We start from the raw sequence: 22,879 nt of genomic DNA, 5'->3' as shown, positions 1-22,879 counted from the left end.
GAATGCAGTCATTTTCTGTCACTATTTAAATTCCAGAATTAACACAGAAATTATCGTTTTCGTTTTAAAACAAGATAAACACAACATCCAGGGCCAGAGTTTAAGACCAATGTTCTTAATGAAACTAGCTACTAAACATTTTCCTGATGGCAAACCAGTCCACCGAGGTCAGACTGGTTTTATTAACTCCCATTTAGCCCAAGATAATCTGCAGAGACTCTTTCGTGTCATTGATTCAGCCTTCTCCTTTAAGTTGTCTGCAACATTTCTCTCACTAGATGGTGAACTAGCAAATGATTGGTTAAAGTGGCACATTTTGGACATGATGGCCTTTTGGTGCAACATTTATGAGTATGACTAAAACATTATATACTCCATTCCTTCCACAGGACTTGCAAATTCAGACAACTTTTACTCATTAAGAAGGGATCCAGACAACACTGTCTTCTCTTTCTTCCTTCTTCTGTTTAATTTAGCTTTGGGTGGTGTGCTCTATAAATCTAAGCTGCTTTCACCTATTGTTATACTTAATACAAATCAGAGACTCTCTCTCTATTTTGCATTACCTATTCTAGATATATTTCTGTATCTACAGTAGGTAATGTTGCTAAAGGTCTCCCTCATGTTTAGACCTTTTTCAAACCTTTGAAACCATGTCAGGCTATAAAGTTACAATGATTGGCTGAGGGGTTTTTGCAGTTTTTCAAACTCAGTCTTCAGTTTTATTTTTATAACTTCTGCTACTGTTACTGACTAGTTGAAATATTTGGGAACTGTCATATCCTTCTCCATATGTGATGTTTCCACTTCAAACCTCTATTGTGCCTTTGTGTCCAATCTTGTCAGCACTAACCTTCATGTGATCTATGATCATTCTATTATCTATGAAGTATGAATTTTGTCCCTTTAAATGAAATGAAATTTTTTAGTGGCAATTTAAATCGGAAGACCTGTAAGCTTTGCCTAGGGTCTTTATAGCACATTCTATCCAAATGTGTTGCAAAGCCAACCAAGCACCAGAAAGACTGTACACCCAAATGGCACATGCATGCGCTGAATATTTAATAACTATGCATTACTTCTAGTTGGTCACTGAATTGCAAACCTCACTCATACTCACACTTTTACTCACTTCTGTTTTGAATAAATTTGGTGTATCACAGCACCTGCCACAAAAATAGGAACCAAGGCTGAAGAGGATGCCAGATCACTGACCGGCTCATTCACATTCACATCCATGCTCACTTCATCACACATGCATTTGGGTAGAGAGGAATCAGGAATAAATGGACAAGGCACAGTGAGAACATATAAACCCTATATGGACAGTGAAAATTCTCTAATCATTGCACTTCTATGCTAATCTTTGAAATACTCCTTAATCTTTTTTTTCAAAGAACACGCCTTTAGAATATGCTTTAAAAACACACTAGAATATAATTAAAAACAATGAAATAATGAACTGTAGAGTAATAAAATACACAAAACTGTATGCCATCTGCATATACATCAGAAAGTTGTGTGATCTGTTTGGTAAATGAATCATTATAAAATCTTCAGTTATCATTGGCATTCCCTCATCATCCTCTGTCTTCAGTTGTGCTCAGCACTAAGGTCCATTGCAAGCCTCTTCTCTCTTCTCAGAAAGTAAGTTTTTGTTCTTTTCTTTTTTTCTTTACACAGAAGTATTAAACTTTTTTCTCTTATCTGTGGTTTCAGGATATCACCATGCCTTTGAAATAACTTCAGAAATATTAGATATTAGAAATATTAGAAGAACTTGATCAGTCTACTAAAGTTGAATATTTGAATAAGTATTTTCTCACTCCTGACAAACTGAGTTTTTGCTCAAGTCATCTCTGTCGTATTTCCTGCCTTACAGTTCCTGGCATGTTTATGGAGATGTTTTGGTTTTGACAGGCAGGCAGGCAGGCAGGCAGGCAGGCAGGCAGGCAGGCAGGCAGGCAGGCAGGCAGGCAGGCAGGCAGGCAGGCAGGCTAGGCGGGCAGGCTAGGTGGGCAGGCTAGGTGGGCAGGCTAGGTGGGTAGGTGGGTAGGTGGGTAGGTGGGTAGGTGGTGGGTTTTTGGGTAGATAGATAGATAGATAGATAGATAGATAGATAGATAGATAGATAGATAGATAGATAGATAGATAGATAGATAGATAGATAGATACTGACTTTGAAGAATCTGTGGCCCTCATCCCACAATCTGATTCATTTAACTGTACCTCAGATTAACATAGCATCCAGTCAGCCCACTGAAACTTGGATTTTGCTAGTTACCTGGCAAAATATTTTATTAGGAGAAATTTGAAGTATAGTGGTTCCCTCAGTTAGGTGTGGTTGTGTGGTGAATCGGCATGGCCAGTTTTCCTAGTGGTATAGCATAACATGGGTAAGAGCAGTGAGTTTCTAGGTATGTTATTTTTATTATATAATCACATTTCTTGCTATTACATTTTGCTTATCTTACTTTACGTCATCATACTTTATTGTTGGTTGTTAGTTTACATTATTCACAAGACACCATGCAAATGATTAATGAGTTGTAAAGGCATGTAAGTCAGCACTTAGCTTATTTTTGGAGTGCAAATTCACAGCTCAGAATAAATGCATAAATATGACTTGACAATGTTAAATATAAATATTACATTTAAGGAACTAAGGTGTTGTTAGGAGTATTTTTACTTCCACATATAAACCTACCAACCGGCATAATATTTATAGCTTAAAACAAAAAATCTAAAAATTCAAACTGTATATTTGTGGTTTAAAAATATAACGCTTCAAGTTAAGAAAATACTTTCTCAATCTCTGGAAAAGCATTTTTGTTTATGAGGTCATCACTCAACCACCAAAAACATTTAATTTTAATTTACTTAAAAGGTTAATTATGCTCTGTTAAATGTGAAAATGTTTTCAGTTGATTCATTTTGAAGCAATATTAACGCATAATGAAAAAAGGGAGAAAATGCCAGATGTGGGAAATACCTTCCATAGAAATAATAATAACCTTGTCATGCTGTGAAATACTAATACAAATTCTTTTATATGTATGTAGATTATTTTAATCATGATATGATATTTTATTGGAATTTTGCTTTCTTCATACATATAGATGTATTTAATTACTTCACATTTTATTATAATTTAAATTACAGAGCTGCTTGATACATTTTATTTACTTAAGCAGAATTTTGCCTCTTTAATACACATTTTTCACTATCTCAGAGGTTCTTCATACAAACATTTTTTGCTCTCTGCATCTTGAACATAACTATTTCTGCCTTTGCAAGCACTGTTGTAAGTGCATTTCTCGCATAACAAGTGTTTTAACACTCTGTGTTAAAACTGTTGATTAGCCTGAAATTGTGCACCACATACTAATTTGAAAATTTTCACTTAACTTTCTGCTTCTTTCTGTTACCATCTCCCAATGTCTGTTTTTCTATTAAGAAATATGATGCAAGTAATTTGTAGTATATGGTAAAGGGCCAATTAAATATTCATACAGTAAGGAAACCTCATGCAAAGTCCCAAACACAGTATTGAACATACAACATATTTGTTTCATTGTATATTGTGCAAGCATCACTGCTTTCATTTTCTTATTATCTTAATTTTTACAAGATTTATTTAATCTGTGTATTTGCCAAGCATGTTTATACCCTGTCTCCAAAAATAACAACACAAAGGTGTTAACAGCTATACAGGCAGCAGTGCTTCAAAGCAGAACACCAACAACTGATTAGGTGCTGATTCTGAAAACTGAGAGTCCATGTTTAATGATACTGACATCATTTCATTCAAAATAGGAAACAACAATGGATTGCAAACCTCACTCACATTCACACCTAAACTCTCTTCTATTTTACATTTATTAAGGATATCAGAACACTTGACCCAAAAACAGAAACCAGCACTGGACAGGATGCCAGATCATTGACCAGCTCAGTCACATTCACATCTACACTCACATCTAACACACAAGAATTTGGGTTAGGGTGGAATCTGGAGTAAATGGATGAAACCAACATAGGCACAACATAATGCAAGAAAGAGTAATTACTGTGAAGAAGAGATGTTTACGGTAGTTTACAAATAGTGTTATAAATAGATAAAACATTCCTGTCTACAAATTAATTCATCAGTTTAATAAAACTGCTTCATTTTTTTTTTTAAATGAACAATTACATTTTTCACACAACCACATTTAAATGTCACATCCTTCACCAAAATAATTAATTATCATTGTAAAGAAACATTCATTGAAAATGAATTGAAAAATTATGTTTGCTAAAATATTCTTTGAGAGGAAAGTCAGTGGTCATGCATAAATGAAAATAAATATCGGTTGGAATACTATACTAGTCTATAGGCCACAGCCTAGGCAGGCAAATCAGCACCTGACCATTGAAAACATATAAAGGTGGGCTACTGGGGAACCCAAAGATTTACTTGCCCCTGCATTCAGTAGAATAAGTCCACTAATGAACACTAGAAAGGGCCACAGCTTTGGTAGGGGTGGCATGCAAAATCCACTCTATAAGACCATCCACAGAATGGCTATATCACAATACTTTATCATGCACAGCTCATGCTTTGTCTCCATTTCTACTGACAGAATGTATTTCCAGAACCTCCTCTCCTGGCATACACACAACCACCGAACCTGCAGCAACTAATTGGCCGAAGGTCCCTGAGTAAACCAACAGATAATGGTACATCTCCCTGCCTACAGGAAAGATGTAAAATGTATACTTACATTTATGATTCAGATTGTGTAGTTATACCACACTGCCAATTAGAACATCACATAAAGGGATCATTTTCCTGCATATCATCTAATGTGATCTACCTAATTCTCTGTATGAAATGTCCTGACACTGCCTTCTAGGTGGGAGAAACTGGACAAACACTCCACCAAAGAATGAATTTACACAGGTTCCACGTTAAGCTTGGAGATAGGGATGCTTCTGTAGGAGATTACTTCAACAGCCATGGACACTGTGAGACAGACTTTAAAGTTACAGTGCTTATGGACAACTTCGGAACACACCAAGGGAGAAAAGATGGTTTAAATAGAGACAAAAGTTTTATAATCAGATATGAGAATTGTTTACATCTCTCTGACTGACCCAGGCAACCTGACTACAGATCTACATTGTATGGAAAAACCCATCAAAAAGACTTTGTTGGACAGTTATCAAAAGATCTTGATTATGCATTGTTCTCCTCTCTTGCTAAATGAATCTTAGCCTGGAGAGGTCTATTAACTTTTTACATCTAAGATGTCTCACTTGAAGGTTTTCCAATGCTGTGTCATTCCTAGTGTCTATATAAACACAGGGAATTCCAGTTTCTGTATTACATCTTGCCAGAAGAAGGGGCTTGAGTTGCCTTGGAAGCCTGCACATTATAATCTTTTATAAGAGACTAGCAAAATACCTGCGCTTCGCAGCGGAGTAGTAGTGTGTTAAAGAAGCAATGAAAAAGAAAAGGAAACACTTTGAAAATAACGTAACATGATTGTCAATGTAATTGTTTTGTCACTGTTGTGAGTGATGAGTGTTGTTGTCATATATATATATATATATATATATATATATGTATACACACACACATAAACATATATATATACACATATATACATACATATATATATATCTACATATATACACATACATATACACACACACATAAATACATACACACATACATATATACATACACACATATATATACACACAAATACATATATATATACATACATACACACACACATATATAAACATATATATACATATACATACATATCTACATATATACACACACAGCTATTTCATATCAGTGCAATACGCTGCTTGTTAAAACGGATGACTCCCGCTCTTACGTGCAAGTCTGCGTGGATATTATGAACTATTGTATTTGTTCAAGTTCTATTTAAATTTTAAATAGAAGGAATTTTTATTTAGTCGACAGAAATATCTTTGGTAGGAATGGTAAAAACAGACAGGAATATTATTCGTGAATAAATCAACTCAAACCTTAAACAACTTATAATATTTTGCTCTCCATAAAAATATATCCTGTCTAAATTATACAAGTTAGAAATAAAGTAAACGTTAAAAGAACAAACATTCAAATTTCTTTACTCTTATGTAATTTTATATAAAAATAAACTTAGATTTTAAATATCCCAAAAGATTTTGCTCTCCATAAAAATATATCCTGTCAAAATTATACAAATTCAAATATGAACATGCTGCATAACATAACCTGGAAATATAAATAAAATGTGTTCCTTTCAGCAATAACAAATCAAATCATTCAGTTGTCTTTGCTCATATGTCATTTTAGAGCTGGACGCCTGGCATCTTTTTTTGGCCACAGGTTCGTTTCTGTTTGCTGTGAGGTTCTGTGTTGTGGAGATTCTCAGGATGGATTGCAGGTGCTCATCAGTGAGGCGACTCCTGTGTGCTGTTTTGTTAGTCTTTATCACTGAGAAGAGCTTCTCACACAGATATGTGCTACCAAACATGCACAAGGTTCGAGCCGCATGTAGACGGACTTTTTGTTCATCAAAGTCACCAAAGCGCCGTGCAAACTCAGTGCGCAGTCGCTCAGTTTATCAGCAAAGTGCGTATTTGGGAACACCGTAGTGACGACTTGGTTTAACATTACTTGGCAACAGGGAAAGTGGGGCAAGGTGAACTGGTGCATTTGTGTCTCCCATAAAAGCAGCTTCACTTGAAATCACTTTGTGATTGTGCACGGTTAAAACGTCCGCTGAAGTGTCAGGTTCTTATTTAATTATGCTGTTTTCTGTATCTTCTGAATTGCATTCAGGTTACCCTGATGTTTTGTCTCATAGTGCCGTCTTAGATTAAATTCTGTAATTACAGCCACATTAGCTCCACAAATGAGACACACGGGTTCAGTAAACATATACTCAGCCTCCCATCGGTTTTTAACTTTTAACTTTTCTCTTCAGCATCGTGTCAGCTAGCTTCGCAAAAACTTGCAGCATCATAAGGTAGACTTGATTAACGCGGTAAGTGTTCGGCAAGGCAGCTGAAGCGCTGCATTATGGGATCTGTAGTTTATTGTGTTACCAGCGCTTCATATACCGGGCTTTAATAACAATAATACAGTATATAAAATGATCTCGGGCGGATATAATTACGCCGGGCGGATGTGGCCCGCTGCCCTTGAGTTTGACACATATGGACTAAATAGAACTTGAAAAGATATATTTTTCAAATGTGATCGCGCAATTCAGATAGAGTTGACGCACTACAGCCTGCATGCCTCAATAAGTCATCCTCCCCTCTCTCTTACTTTTTTACCGTTCATCTAATGAATACACTGAGTATGGCTTTACCAAAACAATCATTGATGGCGAATAAAGTATCCATTATTCGAGTATGTAGATCGGGATATATATATATACATATATATATATACCCGCGTATCGCAGCGGAGAAGTAGTGTGTTAAAAAAGCTAGAAAAAGAAAAGGGAACATTTTAAAAATAACGTAACATGACTGTCAATATACAGTATTTGTTTTGTGAGTGTTACTGAGTGTTGCTGTCATCAAGGATTTGATTATCATTATTTCTTTCAATCAGGATTGTATTTGTAGGATGTGTTGTGTTCAAGTTACATTCCGTGTTTGTCAATCGTTGTAAAGATGACAGGTTTCTTTCATCGATTCTTTTCTTACTGCATCAATAAACAGCTCGTCTTCTTCTTTATCTGAGACCTGACACACTGCATGCACGGGTTTTTTTTACACTGTCTTCCTTTAGCGGGACATTGACTTTTTCCAACGTGTGCTTTGTTTCCGCAGTAGTTGGATTTATGAATATGCTTATATGTATCAGACGCTTCATATTTTTTGCTGCCTTTTCAATTGTGTAATTCGGTTTTTGTTCAGCGCTCTTTGGAACTGTTGCTTTTATCTGTGCACTCGTCAGTTCACGTGAGCCTCGGTGTACATGCATCGAAGGTTCCCAGCTGTGCTGGTGCCATCTCGTGCTATGTCCATGGCTGTATTTAATGTTACCTTAGTCCTGGCACTTAAAACTTTCTCTCGCAGTTTCGCTGAGTTTGTGTCAAACACCACCCTGACCATCTCATCTTCCTCTCCATAAGCACAGTCCTTCACCCGTGAATATTTAGTGGGAGTTTGCTATTGGATTGCCGCTGACGGACGGCCTTATATGGGCAGGCACTAAATTACAAACGCCAGCGGCAGCCTGTCTATGATTTTAATTTAAAGTGTAGGTTTACATCGTGCTTTGTTTCCGAAGTAGCAGAACGCTTGAATATGGTTGTATATGTCACTCGCTCGCTTCTTATTGTTTTGCTGCCTTCTCAATTATATAATGCATGTTTTCTTCAGCACTTTTTTGAGGTCTTCCTGGTTTTCTATGTACTGCGTGATTACGTGGGAGGCGTGATGATGTCACACGAAACTCCGCCCCGGCGTTGAAGCTCATCTCCATTACAGTAAATGGAGAAAAACTGCTTCCAGTTATGACCATTACGCGTAGAATTTCGATATAAAACCTGCCCAACTTTTGTAAGGAAGCTGTAAGGAATGAACCTGCCAAATTTCAGCCTTCCACCCACACGGGAAGTTGGAGAATTAGTGATGAGTCAGTGAGTGAGTGAGTGAGTGAGTGAGGGCTTTGCCTTTTATTAGTATAGATTATTACTACTGACAGAATCAAAAACAATAGAACTGGTAAGTCTGTTGGGCTGAATGGTCTGTCCTTTTCAAAATTGTTGTAATGTTCCAAATAAAAAGAGAAAAATACAGAATAATACAACGAGGCAAAACAACATTAAAAAACGAAATTAACCCAGTTCCTCCTCAATCTTTGTAGCGCACATTTAGAAAGTTCTCTTGTTTATATTCTCATCACAGCAACAACTCATATAGTATCTTTTCTGCAATGTGACGGGTGATCTTTGAAAGGATGCCACAACCTTGCCTTCACATAGTATCTCCTCATTACGTTTCTCCAACACAAGGAACAAATGCAGAATATACACATTCCCAGCTTCCTCACCTTACATGCCACCGTAAATTTCTGTAACACCAAAAAAAAAAGAAGGAAAGTTATCTTTCGCATAAAAAAGAAAAAAAAATCACAACCATTTTCAGGCATGATGAGGATTTGTTACAATTGTAATAATCATGGCAAGTTTAAAGCACACCTCCCTAATTTGTTCTGATCAGATGTTTGTGAGTAGCACAAGGTTGATGTTGATCCAAAGTGCATTCCATAATTGTGTTTACCTTTTTAATTAATTTGTTGACTTGGTGGGCCTCTCATAAAGTAGTATTACTGACCCAGTAGTTTTTTACAAGTCCAAATGAAACCTTCACTAATTTAGAGCCTTTCACACATATAATGCAAGAAAATTCAGGACGAATAATCTTTGGAATCAAATAGTTTTTGCAGAATCATGCATATTCAAGTCAATCTGCAATTTTACAAGTTGATAGCTTCAACGCATAACATTCTCAGGTGAGGGAATGGGGATCCTGAACAGTGCATAAAAAGGCCCAAGACCACTTTTGTCACACTTATTTCTTGTTTTTGTCTAAATAAAATATGCCAGTGAGCAGATGAAGTGAAGTGATAATTGTTCTTTTATCTGCATTATTCAAATCTAGTTTGCACAATATTCCTGAATGATGGAACAACAGTCAAGTCATGAATCAAACTATTCATGGTAAAGTGGAAAAATGCTTCTTCATAGTTTTCTCTACTGAGGAGCCAAAGATGCATTCTGCTATATTTTTACCATTCTTAAAGTAGCACAAGGCTTAGTTCCTCTATATTAACATAGTACATCATCCATTTCACTCCTGCTTCAGTTATACACGAGTACACCACCCCTTCAGCTGGTGTAAATTACATACATTTTAATAATATGGAAGTGAAACAGACAGTGTATGTTTATGTTCACTAGTAACCTGGCTCAAGAACATTCAAATGGCTTCAGAACTCAAATAAAGAGTAGTTTCTACAGTATAATTCACAGTTTGTGCAAGGTGCACTTCAAATATCTAACCTTATGAAAGAACAAACATTTTCAATTGTTTCTGAAAATGTATTAATATAATACAATGTAGAAATGTACATACTACATGATGATCAGTTTATTTACATATAATCAGACCAGAAAAGTTCCAGAGAATTAAACTAATTATTGTATCAATTTGAAACAACTGAATGGTACCATCATGGCTTGCTGTTGGGCAGGAAATCTGTATTTAAATTAGTATGCTACATAATCTTTAGTTTTTGTTTGAGCTTTTACAGAAATGTTCTGTATTTCCTGATATTGTATGCAACCTATAAAATGGAAACCACTAAATGCTTTTGAATTGAATGGCATCTTGAATGCAAATATCTTCCACTGTTGCAGAAACCAGTTTTCTGCCTGACTGCTTCATGCCTGGAGAGAGTGTTCCCAATACACGAGATGCATTAAAAAGCAAAACAGAAATTGCACTGAAATATTGACTTTTCAGAAATCTATTGAAGACTAATGTGAAAAAAATTACATGATCTACAGCTGTTATGTACAGTTTTCAGCATTTCTATCCTGGAAGTGTTAGTGTAGCATTTGCAGGGTCACCTGATTGACACTGCTAATGTGTAAACACATATTCTGATAAAGATATTTGGCCATATGGAATCAGATCTTTTTAAGTGACATCTTTTTATTGTAGTATTTTTCCACCTTTAAGTTATAAAGATATTCTTGGTAATATAAATAAAAGAGTTGCAAATGAAGCAGGATATACAGCAATTTTAAACAACAGAAGTCCAAGCAACAGTCACATGATATTTTATTATTTATCCACCTACAGTATATCACTATACGTAATTCGTCCAACTGCATTAGAAGAAGAATTAGTTTTTATTAGTTTAGGGCAATATATTAATAGATTGCTATGTGTAATACATAAACATAAATGCAGATCAATGTTGTTAAAATGTGGTGTATTGTAATAATTGTTTTTAAATACATTTACATAACATATAGTATATATTTAGAATTAACAGGACTTTATTTATTTTCTAAGCAGAAATGTCTATAATTAGTGGAGCATGGGCCATTGAGTAGAAGCAAACTATAAATATTCTTTTACATATCAAAAAGCAAACCAATTCTAAAACCTCTTTCTTTCTCTTTTAGTGTGTATATTTGTAGTCTTTTAGTCTTCCGGTATGCACTCTGTGACACCTTGCTGGCTGAGTGAATAAAAAGCATTCATTTAAATAACACTTTTTAAGTCAAAGCATGAATTTAATTTCCGAGGCCTGATTTATGAAGATCAGTCAGTTATGTTTGTCCTTTGCTTATTAATGTATATGTGTTCCCTATATCAATGCAGTGCAGGTCTTCTTAATTTAATCTCTGGGGACTACTTAAGGTTTATGAATTTAATTTTATGCATTTTTTTTTATCAAAGGCCAAATTCTATTTTTTGAATCAGAATATTTATTTCCACATGTTTTCAGAGATTAGACACCTTTTGCATTCTATGATATGATTTTCAGACCTGGGAATGGTGTTTACCTGTAAGTGCCTGATGGCCAGGTGTTGGCTCATCCTGCAGAAGTTCTCTGGACCAGCCATGTGGGCTCACCAACCCCAAGATGAAGTGTGAGAGCCAGGTTTAATGCATTTGTTGAGAGGCAAGAGTGGGAAGGACCTAAGCATACTTTGGTAATTAAAAGTTGTCCTTGGTATGTGGACTTCTATGTTGAGGAAGGAGCTGCAATTTCTATGATAGGCTAAACAATGTTGGCTTGAATTAGTCAGGGTAATCTCTACACACTGCTTTGGTTTTAGAACCAAACTTATCAGTCAAGGGTTTTCTCTCTTACTCTCTCTCTCACAGTGGGGTTGAGTTCAGTTCCATAACAGCTTCTCCTTGCTTCTCATCAGAGGTCAGGAATGTAGATTGTGTTCAAACTTTCATTAATGAAGTCAGCAGCCAAAGGCCATAGCCAAAAGGCTGGTGGTGTCTGTCATGGTGTCAACCATAGAATCCCTTGGTAAACACCATGAGGAAGGTGAGGTGTGAAGTTGAAGAAGGAGGCTTTCTGCGTGGTTTTAACAGGAGCACTCTCAAGATTTGACTGGGTAGCATCAGCAGGACAAAAATGTGGTAGTAATCAAAGCAAAGGACCATGTGTTGGTGGAGTTTAGTGAAGCATTAGGGAATGAATTTTGGACAGCCTCAAAGAGCTTTTGGCAACTCGGTAATGGTAGACTGGAAAGCACCCAGGCTATTCTCAGCAAAGGTAGGGAAATTTGACTTAAAATGGAGATACTGTTGAGAGGTAAAAAGAACATTTTGAGAAATTCCTAAACACAGTGAATATACCCTCCTTAGCAGATAATACCCAAAGAATTGGTTGCAGTTCGAAGCACTTCTGTTGCTGAAAACATGGTAATTAAAAATCTACACTGTGGAATGCCTGTGTGAGTGGATAACATCTGGTTGGAAATAAAGAAGAACATATTTATTGCGAAAGTGTTATGGCTAATGTACCTCTTTGTTGTTGCAGAAAAAGCATAGTGCCTAGTTTGAAAATCCAAGGGTTGCATATCTGCTGATCACATATAATGCTGTCTATCCTCTTGGTCTTATGAGACTGTGATCCCTTCTGTACCCAGGAACTGTTTGTTTCACAATTGATTGTGATAGTTGATATGAGAATTACCACATCCACATTCCAGATAAGAATGGTTTGATCCCACCCTATTCAGGGTGGGCACCTGGCCAAGTGTCCAAGTCCGTGGACCTTTGGGTCTTATTGACAGGTGAAGTTAGAAGCAAGCAGCCTAAGTGAGGATCCACATCACAGTTGGAAGGCTTAATCCCAGGAAGAAGAGCATCGGTAATACAGGAAGGCCTCAAAGTACTGCTGCTTCTCCCATTTCAGACAAGCCAGTTAATGTGTTTTGTCCATTTACTGAGGAAGCTCCAGGATATCTCTGTCAGAATATCTAGATATGACTCACTGGGAGAGGAATGAGGGGCGGAGCCTCCAGGACATGCTGGAATATTATCTCATATATACAGTATATTTATTTTCTGGTTCGTCCTGGTTCCACCTCAAAACTGGTCCCGCCCACATGCAGCCGACACGGCATTTCTTGCCAAGCTTCTGAAGTACGTTTGCATCTGTTCCATTGGCAACTCCTGTAAACAGATTTCCACGCTCAATATGAATTGCAATCCTATGGTTTACCCACTTTTATTCCCTTACAGAGACATTGGCTGGCACAAAGATTTACAACATGTTCCCGATAAAAGAACCGCCAAGCGAACAAGGCTTACTCAATGTCTGTTTTACATGTACAGATTAGCAATGAGGAATACATTTAGTATTTTGCACTCCAGCGGCAAACTATTCCAACAGTACATCGTAGATGCGTATGTTAAAACAGAGGACGTGCGTCTCAACTATCTCAGATTAGATCAACAAGATTTGCACGTGGAACAATACTATGTACTGTCAGACGCACTGCAAGCAAACGCTGAAAATAACTTACGTGTAGGCAAAATGATCATATTACCATCCACATTTCCAGTAAGTCCAAGATACATGCGACAAAACTAACAGGATGCCATGGTCATAGTACATAAATTCGAACAGCCTCATTTATTTATCACTTTCACATGTAATCCTGCTTGGCCAGAAATTCTACCTGCATTGTCAGATACCCAAAGACCAGAGCACAGACCTGATATTGTAGTACGAGTCTTTTGGATAAAGATGCAGGAATTACTTGGAGACATTCTACAACATCTTTTTGAGGTTGTTACTGATTATATTTATGTAATCGAATTTCAGAAACGAGGCCTTCCTCATACCCACATGCTGTTTGCTCTTCACAATAATTCTAACAACCAGTCTTCAGCCACGGTCAGTTGTACGTGGCTTTTTCTAGGGTCAGATCTTTCAACTCATTATCTGTCGTCACCACCAAAACACCTATTTACAACTGTGTCTTTCAAGAAGTATTTATTTCTTCTTGATTTCTGAATTCCTTTCTCACCGTTTTCCGTTCCTATTCTTACACCGCCGTATGCTACGGCAGGCTTTGGCTAGTATCTCTTTCTAGAAGACTCTACATATTTGCCAAGATGGACCGTAAGACCTTGCAAGGAATAAAGAGACCTGTTTAGCTCAGATCAATTTGTTACTACAATGACCTTCAGGAAAAGCAGAATGAAAGTTGTGTTGATGTAATTTTTTTTTAAAAATATCAGCACTCTGTACTGAGTTGATTAATGCAAAAGACGATCAAAGCTTTTCATTTTACAGTGTGCAGGTCAGGCTGTCAATAATCTTGTTCCGGTCTTTATCCCAACGCATATTGGAACGTTTAGAACTAATTATTAAGATAAAATTTTACCAGGTGTCAGAAACTCAACACAGAGCCATGGAAAGGTTTGGGGCAGCCACCCATATAATTGATTTCCTGGCTGCAAAGTCGTAAGAATGAATACAGCAATGATGTACACAAAACTGAGTCCAGAACAGAACTGAGGGAATAGGGAAAAGGTGCAGGCTTTTAAAGGGGGAGACAGGAAGTGAGATCATAGGGGTCAGGTTAATGAAGGTCTTCAGCCATTGGTTCGAGACCGGACGTGACATCACAGGGGCCGGAGCCAGCAAGGTCTCCTTCCATAGGCTCGGTCCCAGAAGTGACGTCAAGAGAGCCAGGTGGAATTTCCTGTGAATGGTCTACAGGAAAGGGAGAAAAAGAGTCAGTGCACTCTGCCACATCCCAGTATGCCTCAGAACTGCCCTTACTCAAGCCCTTTATCTGCCTTCCACGCGCACATGTGTGACACAAGATATTAAGTAGATAGGATATATCTACTTATAATATAATGTATGATAATAACAGGTGTGAAAATGAGGATTGAAGTCTGAAGATCAGGCTCTTATTTGTACCTGTTTAAACACACTTTTATTTTGGATTAACAATGTCTGCCAAATTGTTCAAAATCTGTGAGAATGGTGCAGTAAACATTACAAACTGTGTTTCACTCATAATAGGCATAATTAGACATTCAGTTCACCCTAACTCTAACCCTAACCCCAACCCTAATGAGAGCTAATTGCAATGAACATGAGAAATAAAATGTGAATACATTTGTCTCAAGATGAAATTACATTTTCATTACCATAACTCCGCTGAAATACTGCACAAAGTACATATTCACACAAAAATTACACAATGTGTTCATTAATGCAACAAGATTTGAAAACAGAGGAGAAAGAATGAGGTATAGGCTCAGTTATAGTATTTGGATGTCATGCTTATGTAAGCTATTATTTGATGTGCATGTGTGAAATGACCCCCTGATAAATTGGAAAAGTTGGCACCTATGGCCACAATAGATCTGTAAAGGTAAACATGAATGGAGGCATTAAGCCACCCCTGTGCCAGTCTGTCAATATATGTAGCTTGTTTACTTCATTTGACCCGCTGTGTTTAGTTTCAAATGAAATATTAATGAATTTGTTCACTTGGTTCAATTTCCTGTTCATTTTACTTTGTATTTATTGGTATTCATAATAAATGTTATATAGGTTAATGTACTTGATTTTATATTACTGTCCAGCAGAACTGGATGTATTGTACTATAAAATCTTCTGTTGAGTGATTTTCCATGATATCACTAAAGTGAAATTTGCATGAAGTTACTATATGGATCATTCCATACCGATTATTCCTTCATTCCATAGCGATGATTTCTTTAAGGACATAAGAGAAATTATTAGTTATTATGTAATATCAAAAGATCAAGTTATAGTAAAATATAATGCTTTGGACGTAACCAGAAAGCAAGTTAAAAGTGATTTCAAACTAAAAAACAAATGCAAGACACACACTGATTTGTCTGTTGACTCAAAACCCAATAAATTATATTTCCAGTCCTAAACTTTCTTTTTAGGTATGAAATTACATGTGTTTTTTTTTTCTGTTTTAATTTATTTAACATTACTTAGTAAACTTGTAAAATGTACAAGTTTAGATGACACTAAATCTGGAGGGATTGCAGATACTGAGGAGGCAGCAAAAACAAAACAAAAAGACCTGAAAAATCTTCATAACTTTGCAAACACTTCATATTAGAGGAGAAAACTGCAAAAAGTACACATTGACAAAAGGAACTTTGATTACAAATATAGGATGAGGGACACTGCCTTGCAGTAAGCAACCTCTAAAAATGATTTAAGAATTTTATGTTGACTAAACATTTTCACTATCTAAGCAATGTGCAGAATTGCTTAACTAGGTCAGGTTAGATTGTAAAAGCTTCTGAATATAAATAAATAGACATTATGCTCACAATATGTCATACATGGACTCAGCCTGTGGTGCAGTGTGCAGTTCTGGTTATCCCATTATAAAAAAGACAGCTAAAGAAGTTGTTCAGGGCAGAGAAACACTCAGAGTTGTTTGCACAAAGAATTGTGGGAATTTGGAACAAAAGTACTAGTACCATAGTTGACCACAGAAACCTTGTCAACTGAATGAGGTATTGAGACAGCTTAGTAATTAGCTACACAAACAAGCATGAAAGACTGAATGGTCTCCTATGTTCTTATACTTGCTAAATTAAAAATGCCTCATCAGCTCTCACACTAATACCAAAATTATTCCTTAAATTAAAAAAATGTGGAAGACTACAAAACATAAACACCAAGTAAGACATCTACCATATGATGCTTCTGTATGTGGTGCCTTATAAAATGCTACTGTGTTTAGGTAGTTCCAATCCAGTGCCTACAGTGGCATTATTAAATAATTTAAATTTAAATTTTGGTAATATTTTACAGGTTATTTGTGTATTCTGTCCATAGCAAATAAGTATTGAAAAAGACCAGAAAATTTTAAGTAATTAATCACAGTGTAAATCATAATATAAAATAATTTTTAAATTTATGCCTGCTCTTTTTCTTTAGACCAAAGTTTCTCCAAGTGGGACATCAACTGGAACCCAAAAGAAAGTTAAAAGAACTCTTCCAAATCCTCCACCAGAAGACGATGCAGGTGGAAGTCAATCAAGTTATACAGCTGTTGGTTCAATTTCCCGGAGGCGAATATGCAGGACTAATACTATGGCTAGAGCCAAGATCCTCCAAGATATTGACAGAGAGCTAGATCTTGTGGAGCGAGAATCATCTAAGCTTAGAAAAAAGCAAGCAGAGCTTGATGAAGAAGAGAAGGAAATTGATGCCAAACTGAGATATCTTGAAATGGGTATAAATCGAAGAAAAGAAGCATTACTCAAGGAGAGAGAAAAGAGAGAAAGAGCATATTTGCAAGGTGTTGCTGAAGAAAGAGATTATATGTCAGACAGTGAAGTAAGCAATATCAGAGGGACTAGAGCAGATGGCCAGCATGGTCTGGAAAGACCAAGAACAGCACCACAGTCAGAATTTAACCAGTTTATTCCCCCACAAACTAAACCTGAATCCCAATATGCTCAGCCTACAAGTCCTTACTCTCAGTACCAATATGCTGCGCCTTCACTACCAACACAAGCTTCTACACAATATTCCCAGCAAACACATTACCAGCAGCAATCACTGTATCATCACCAGGTTTCACCTTACCAAACACAGCCCAGTTACTCTTCTGTACCAACAATATCATATCCACAAACTCCCCCTTCACAGTCCCAACAGACCAATTATCAGCACCCATCACAGATGTTGTTAATGCAACAGAAATCTAGGCAGACAACACTTGCTGATCTAGAGCCAAAGATAACAACCAATTATGAAGTAATACGCAACCAGCCCATCATGATTGTTCCTTCTTCTAGTGATACTACGTATGCAGTTCCTCACCTAGGAAGCAAATATAGCAATCTTGATCTAAGAATAGGTATAGATGAAAGAAGTAGTATAGCAAGTAGCCCTATGTCAAGCATATCTGCTGATTCTTTCTATGCAGATATTGAACACCACACTCCGAGGAATTATGTTCTAATTGATGATATTGGTGAGCTTACCAAAAGTTCTACATCATTATCCTCAACATTTAACATTCCCGATAAGGATCTTTCGAAAGCTGATCGCTTACTTCGAAATGCTGATGTACGCAGGACTCCAGAAGTTACAGATTTTCTTGGACCATTGCAGTCTTCTTCAAGGTTGCATTCTTATGGAAAAGCTGATGAAGAATCAATGGAGGATCCTTATGAGTTAAAATTACTTAAGCAGCAGATTAAGCAGGAATTTCGTAGAGGAACAGAAGGTCTTGATCACCTTTCAGGTCTGTCTCACTATTATCATGGTGATACCAGTTACAGGCACTTCCCTAAATCTGAAAAGTACAGTATCAGTAGACTTACTCTTGAAAAGCAAGCTGCAAAGCAGCTCCCCCCTTCAGTATTGTATCAAAAACAGAACAAGCACAAAAAATCTCTGATTGATCCCAAAATGTCTAAATTTTCACCTATTCAAGAAAGTAGAGATTTAGAGCCAGAATATGGCAGTTACCTAACCTCTAGTACTCCTTCAGTTAGTGAACTTTCCTCAAGAGCTCGACTACTGCAGGATGATATTACTTTTGGACTGCGAAAAAATATCTCAGATCAACAAAAATATCTTGGGTCAACATTAGGGGCAAATCTTGCACAGTCTCTAGGACAGACGCTTAATTTGTGCCCAACCTTGAGATCTTCTATGCAAGATGATCTTGATAAACCTTACCCAAGTGGTAGCAGGTCACGGCCATCATCAAGACCCTCCTCAGTTTATGGACTGGATCTTTCAATAAAACGGGATTCATCCAGCACATCCTTAAGGCTTAAAACACAAGAGAATGAGCCATTAGATGTGTCTTACTCTCATGCCACACCATCTGTAAGAACAAAACCAACTAGTCTACCAATTAGCCAAAGCAGAGGGAGAATACCAATTGTGGCTCAAAATTCAGAGGAAGAAAGTCCTTTAAGTCCAGTTGGGCAGCCAATGGGTATGGCTCGTGCTGCGGCTGGACCACTGCCACCTATATCTGCTGATACAAGAGACCAGTTTGGCTCAAGTCACTCTCTTCCCGAAGTCCAACAGCATATGAGAGAGGAATCAAGAACACGAGGCTATGACAGAGATATAGCATTCATTATGGATGACTTCCAGCATGCAATGTCAGATAGTGAAGGTAAAATAGGCCTACGACTGTTATATCATCACCATAATCCAGATGCACTTTTCTATGCATGCATCTAATTTCAGTATGAAACTTTTGTTCTGCTTCTGTTTCTGCTGTTTTTTCATGTATATTCAGTGTATTCATTGTTTCTTACTGTACTGCTAAATGTACTGTTCTGCATAAAGCATGCTTAAGTCCCTTTGAAAAAACTTTTAATTTTTCTCATTTCTGATTGTGTATGAACTGTACGTTTTTATGTATCCATCCCTTAAAATATTTTCTTACTGATTTTTTATTGATTATATGTCGTTTTAATTTTAAATTGCATGAAAGTTTTAAAAAATGGTAACACTACATGTAGAATGTGTATTGAATATACTAATGTTAACATAAATTGCTTCTTAAATTAAGTGTGTTGGAGTATCTGAAAATGTAAAAATATAATTTGTAAACAATTTTATTATGCTGTTAACATGGTAGTACACCTTTTTGTTTTAAATAACTTATTTAGTGAATGCAGAGATATACATGTTAGAGAAATATCAAAATTCATTTCTATATTTTAAGTAAGCCCATTTTTTTTGAAAGGTAACATACGCATACATTTTAAAGTTACAGTATACAGAGCTATATATATGGTCTTAACTTTGTTGTTATTTTATTTAGTGTTTTGGAAATTAAGAAAGCAAAAGGATTTTTAAATTTAATTTATACATATATATGTATAAAAATATTTATTATCCTATTTTATCATCACAGCATACAGTGCATTACATCTATATTATATGTAGAAAGTTAAAAGTGTGAGAGAAATAGGCTAAAGAGTTCAAAATTTCATTTTTTAGGTCCTCCAGAAACATGACATATTTTTACACTAAAAAATGGTGCAGTGGTGCTAATAAAAAATATGCACTTGAAATATAACAAATGTATGCAAGAAACAATTTATCTATTTATGCAGATGGAAAATTTTATATTTTTTCATACAGATCAAATTAATCATAAATAACTGCTATATGCAAATTAAAGTAGGTATTCTTGTATATTCATTACGTAGTACATTCTAGAGTGAGTTTCCAGATTATTTAAATTTATATTTTTAGAAACTTAGATAATAATGTATCCATGTTCCTTAATAACCACACTTCTGTAATCCCTCACCTAGAAAATGTTTTAGATATAAGAACCTTTTCTACTGTTTTTTATAATTTATAACATATTGTCTTCTGACCGCATGCTTGTATATTGTGATTAAATGTATGTTCATTTAAATAAATCAGCAATAATTTGCATGTGTTTGACTTTGTATAATGACTTTAAAACAGCATGGCATTTGGCATACATATGCATGGCCTGTTTGATATTTTGTTCTAATACTTTTCAACAATCAAATTTGATCACTTTTACACTTTAGACTTACACATTAACTATACTCTCCAGTATTTGCTATAGCATTTTGAAACAATGTCTGTCAGACAAAGTGTAGATTATCAGTCATTCATTAAAGCTATTATTTATCTTAAACATCTACTAATTTAAAACATTGTAACATTTCTGTGTTTTAATATATAAATCATCAAGGAAAACTGTAAGGTCACATGAAATATATTAAGTAAATAATATTTACTAAATATACATTATAACATTGTGGGATGATAAATAGAGAAAGATTTACAGGAATAGGCTTTTTTTTTTACAATAGTTTTATTGACAAAAAATATAAATTGTACTCAATCTTACAACCCAAGCAAACATATTGCTGTTTTTTAATTTAATAGAACTACTGCTGCCCCCCTTTAACAAAATTAAGTACACAATTAACATCTGATATAGCTGCATAATAACAGGGAGATGGGTTTTGTGGTGGGCTTTTTTTGCAAAGAAACTATAGTAATAAACATTTTTAAACTTAGATTGGATAAATGATTAAATGATCATACTAAAGTCAAATAATGAAACAATTCCATCTATCCATTTCTAAACCCACTTATGTTCCATTTCCTCTTATAACCCGCAACTGCACTATCTCTGTTGCAATGGGCCAATGATAGTATGTAGCTGATAGAAGGCCTCACATCCCACTTCAAGCTGAAATCAGACTAATTTAGATAAGCTACAATATATAATGTAACACAGAGTTCAAAGGGATATGAAATGAAAAACAAAATACCTGGACAGCCACAGGCAGCCGACTCAAATCCCATTTCATGGAGATTATCACAATACCACAGTTATGCCCAGCTATAAAATTAGGGTTTCAAAAACAAGCTGCTCAAAAGGTACACTAATAAGATGTCATACAGATGAAATACAAAACTGAAAAATGTGTATTTTTAATGTTATTATGCCTAATCATTGAAAAGGCACTGTCATTTTATGAGAGTGACATGGTGGTGCCATAGGTGGCGCTGACTCAGTATCCCTAGTATGAACCCTGTGCAGACTTTGTCCTAGTGGAGTTCGGACATTCTTAACATGTCTACTAGGTTTTACCCTCTAAGTACTCTGGCTTCCCTCTCACATCACCAAACAGCATGAAAGTTAAATTGCTTGGAGATTCAAAAAAGCCATGGGCCAATGGGCTGGTACTGTGTCCAGTGCTGTGTCCTGCCTTATGTAGACAATCTCTTGTTCTCCTTGATCCTGAATTGGACTAAGTGGGTTTGAAAATGCTATTTTCTTTAAGTCTTTAATAATTTGATAGAAATAAGCCAGTAGATACCTATTGAGTCTTTTAGTAGGTTAATTTTAATGATCAGCAATAAAATAATAATTGATAACATTAAGAGCCCATAAGAGTTTAAATAAGTAAATAGGAACACAATTTCACTGTTATGGAGAGTAAAACATTAAAACTGTATATATTAATCCTAAAACAGTCCTAACCTTAATCAGTCTTAAACTGCAGCATACCTAAGAAAAAAAAATGTTTCTCGGAAAATACAATACTGGATTTTGTATCGATAAAAACAAAAAAAAGTAAAACTTTAGTATTTACATATGTACACATGTCACAATCACAATACTGAGCGTGTTATGATCTCTCAATAAACTGTTGAACACAAATCCACTAATCCCATGTGGTTACCTCATTTGGTACCTATTGGTCCATTCCTATGGTCCAAAATTTGAATATTGATTATGTTAATTTAACAGCACAATGACATGTAGACTGTTTGCAGTAACAATGTTAAATGCAAAGTTTCAGTTCTAATAAAAAAAATACATGTTAGGGGAGAATTATTGAAATGCACTTCACTTCTTCAGAGTTTAAATACAGTAATTATAGTTCTTAGAGTACAGTGTATTGTCCAATGATGCTAAATATAAAAATGAATAAAGCAGCACTTTGCAGTTGAACAATTGAAATGTACACTAAACACAAAAACAAACTCAAACAAACTCTTTGGAAACATGTAAACTTTTGCTAATTAATTTTTTAACCCAAATATAATGTGTACTAATAAAAGATGCACTTAAAGCTAACCTGACTTCATTCACAATGATTTTTCTGCAGTCATTTAAAAGATACTCATTAGTCTCCATACATTGTTCTCTGTTTAATTTAGGTAATTAAAAATGGGTTTAAAATAATTTGCTTTGAATGTTTTAATGTGTGGAATAAATATTAATACATCTTCACA

The 22,879-nt window shown here is 35.7% G+C and overlaps 1 protein-coding gene across 5 annotated transcripts in view; it reads left to right on the top strand.

The window, feature by feature from the left end:
* Positions 1-22,879, top strand: part of LOC120534140 (protein piccolo-like) — a 215,814-nt gene that overhangs the window by 10,647 nt on the left and 182,288 nt on the right. For all 5 annotated transcript variants that reach the window (XM_039761466.1, XM_039761467.1, XM_039761468.1 and 2 more), the window contains exon 3: positions 17,036-19,244. In XM_039761466.1, coding sequence (XP_039617400.1) covers positions 17,036-19,244 — 2,209 coding nt within the window. The remainder of the gene's footprint in view (positions 1-17,035; positions 19,245-22,879) is intronic.

This window comes from Polypterus senegalus, chromosome 8 (assembly GCF_016835505.1).
Source record: "Polypterus senegalus isolate Bchr_013 chromosome 8, ASM1683550v1, whole genome shotgun sequence".
Taxonomy (NCBI): domain Eukaryota; kingdom Metazoa; phylum Chordata; class Cladistia; order Polypteriformes; family Polypteridae; genus Polypterus; species Polypterus senegalus.
The sequence above is the reverse complement of the archived record's forward strand: the minus strand, read 5'-3'. Positions and strand labels throughout refer to the sequence as shown.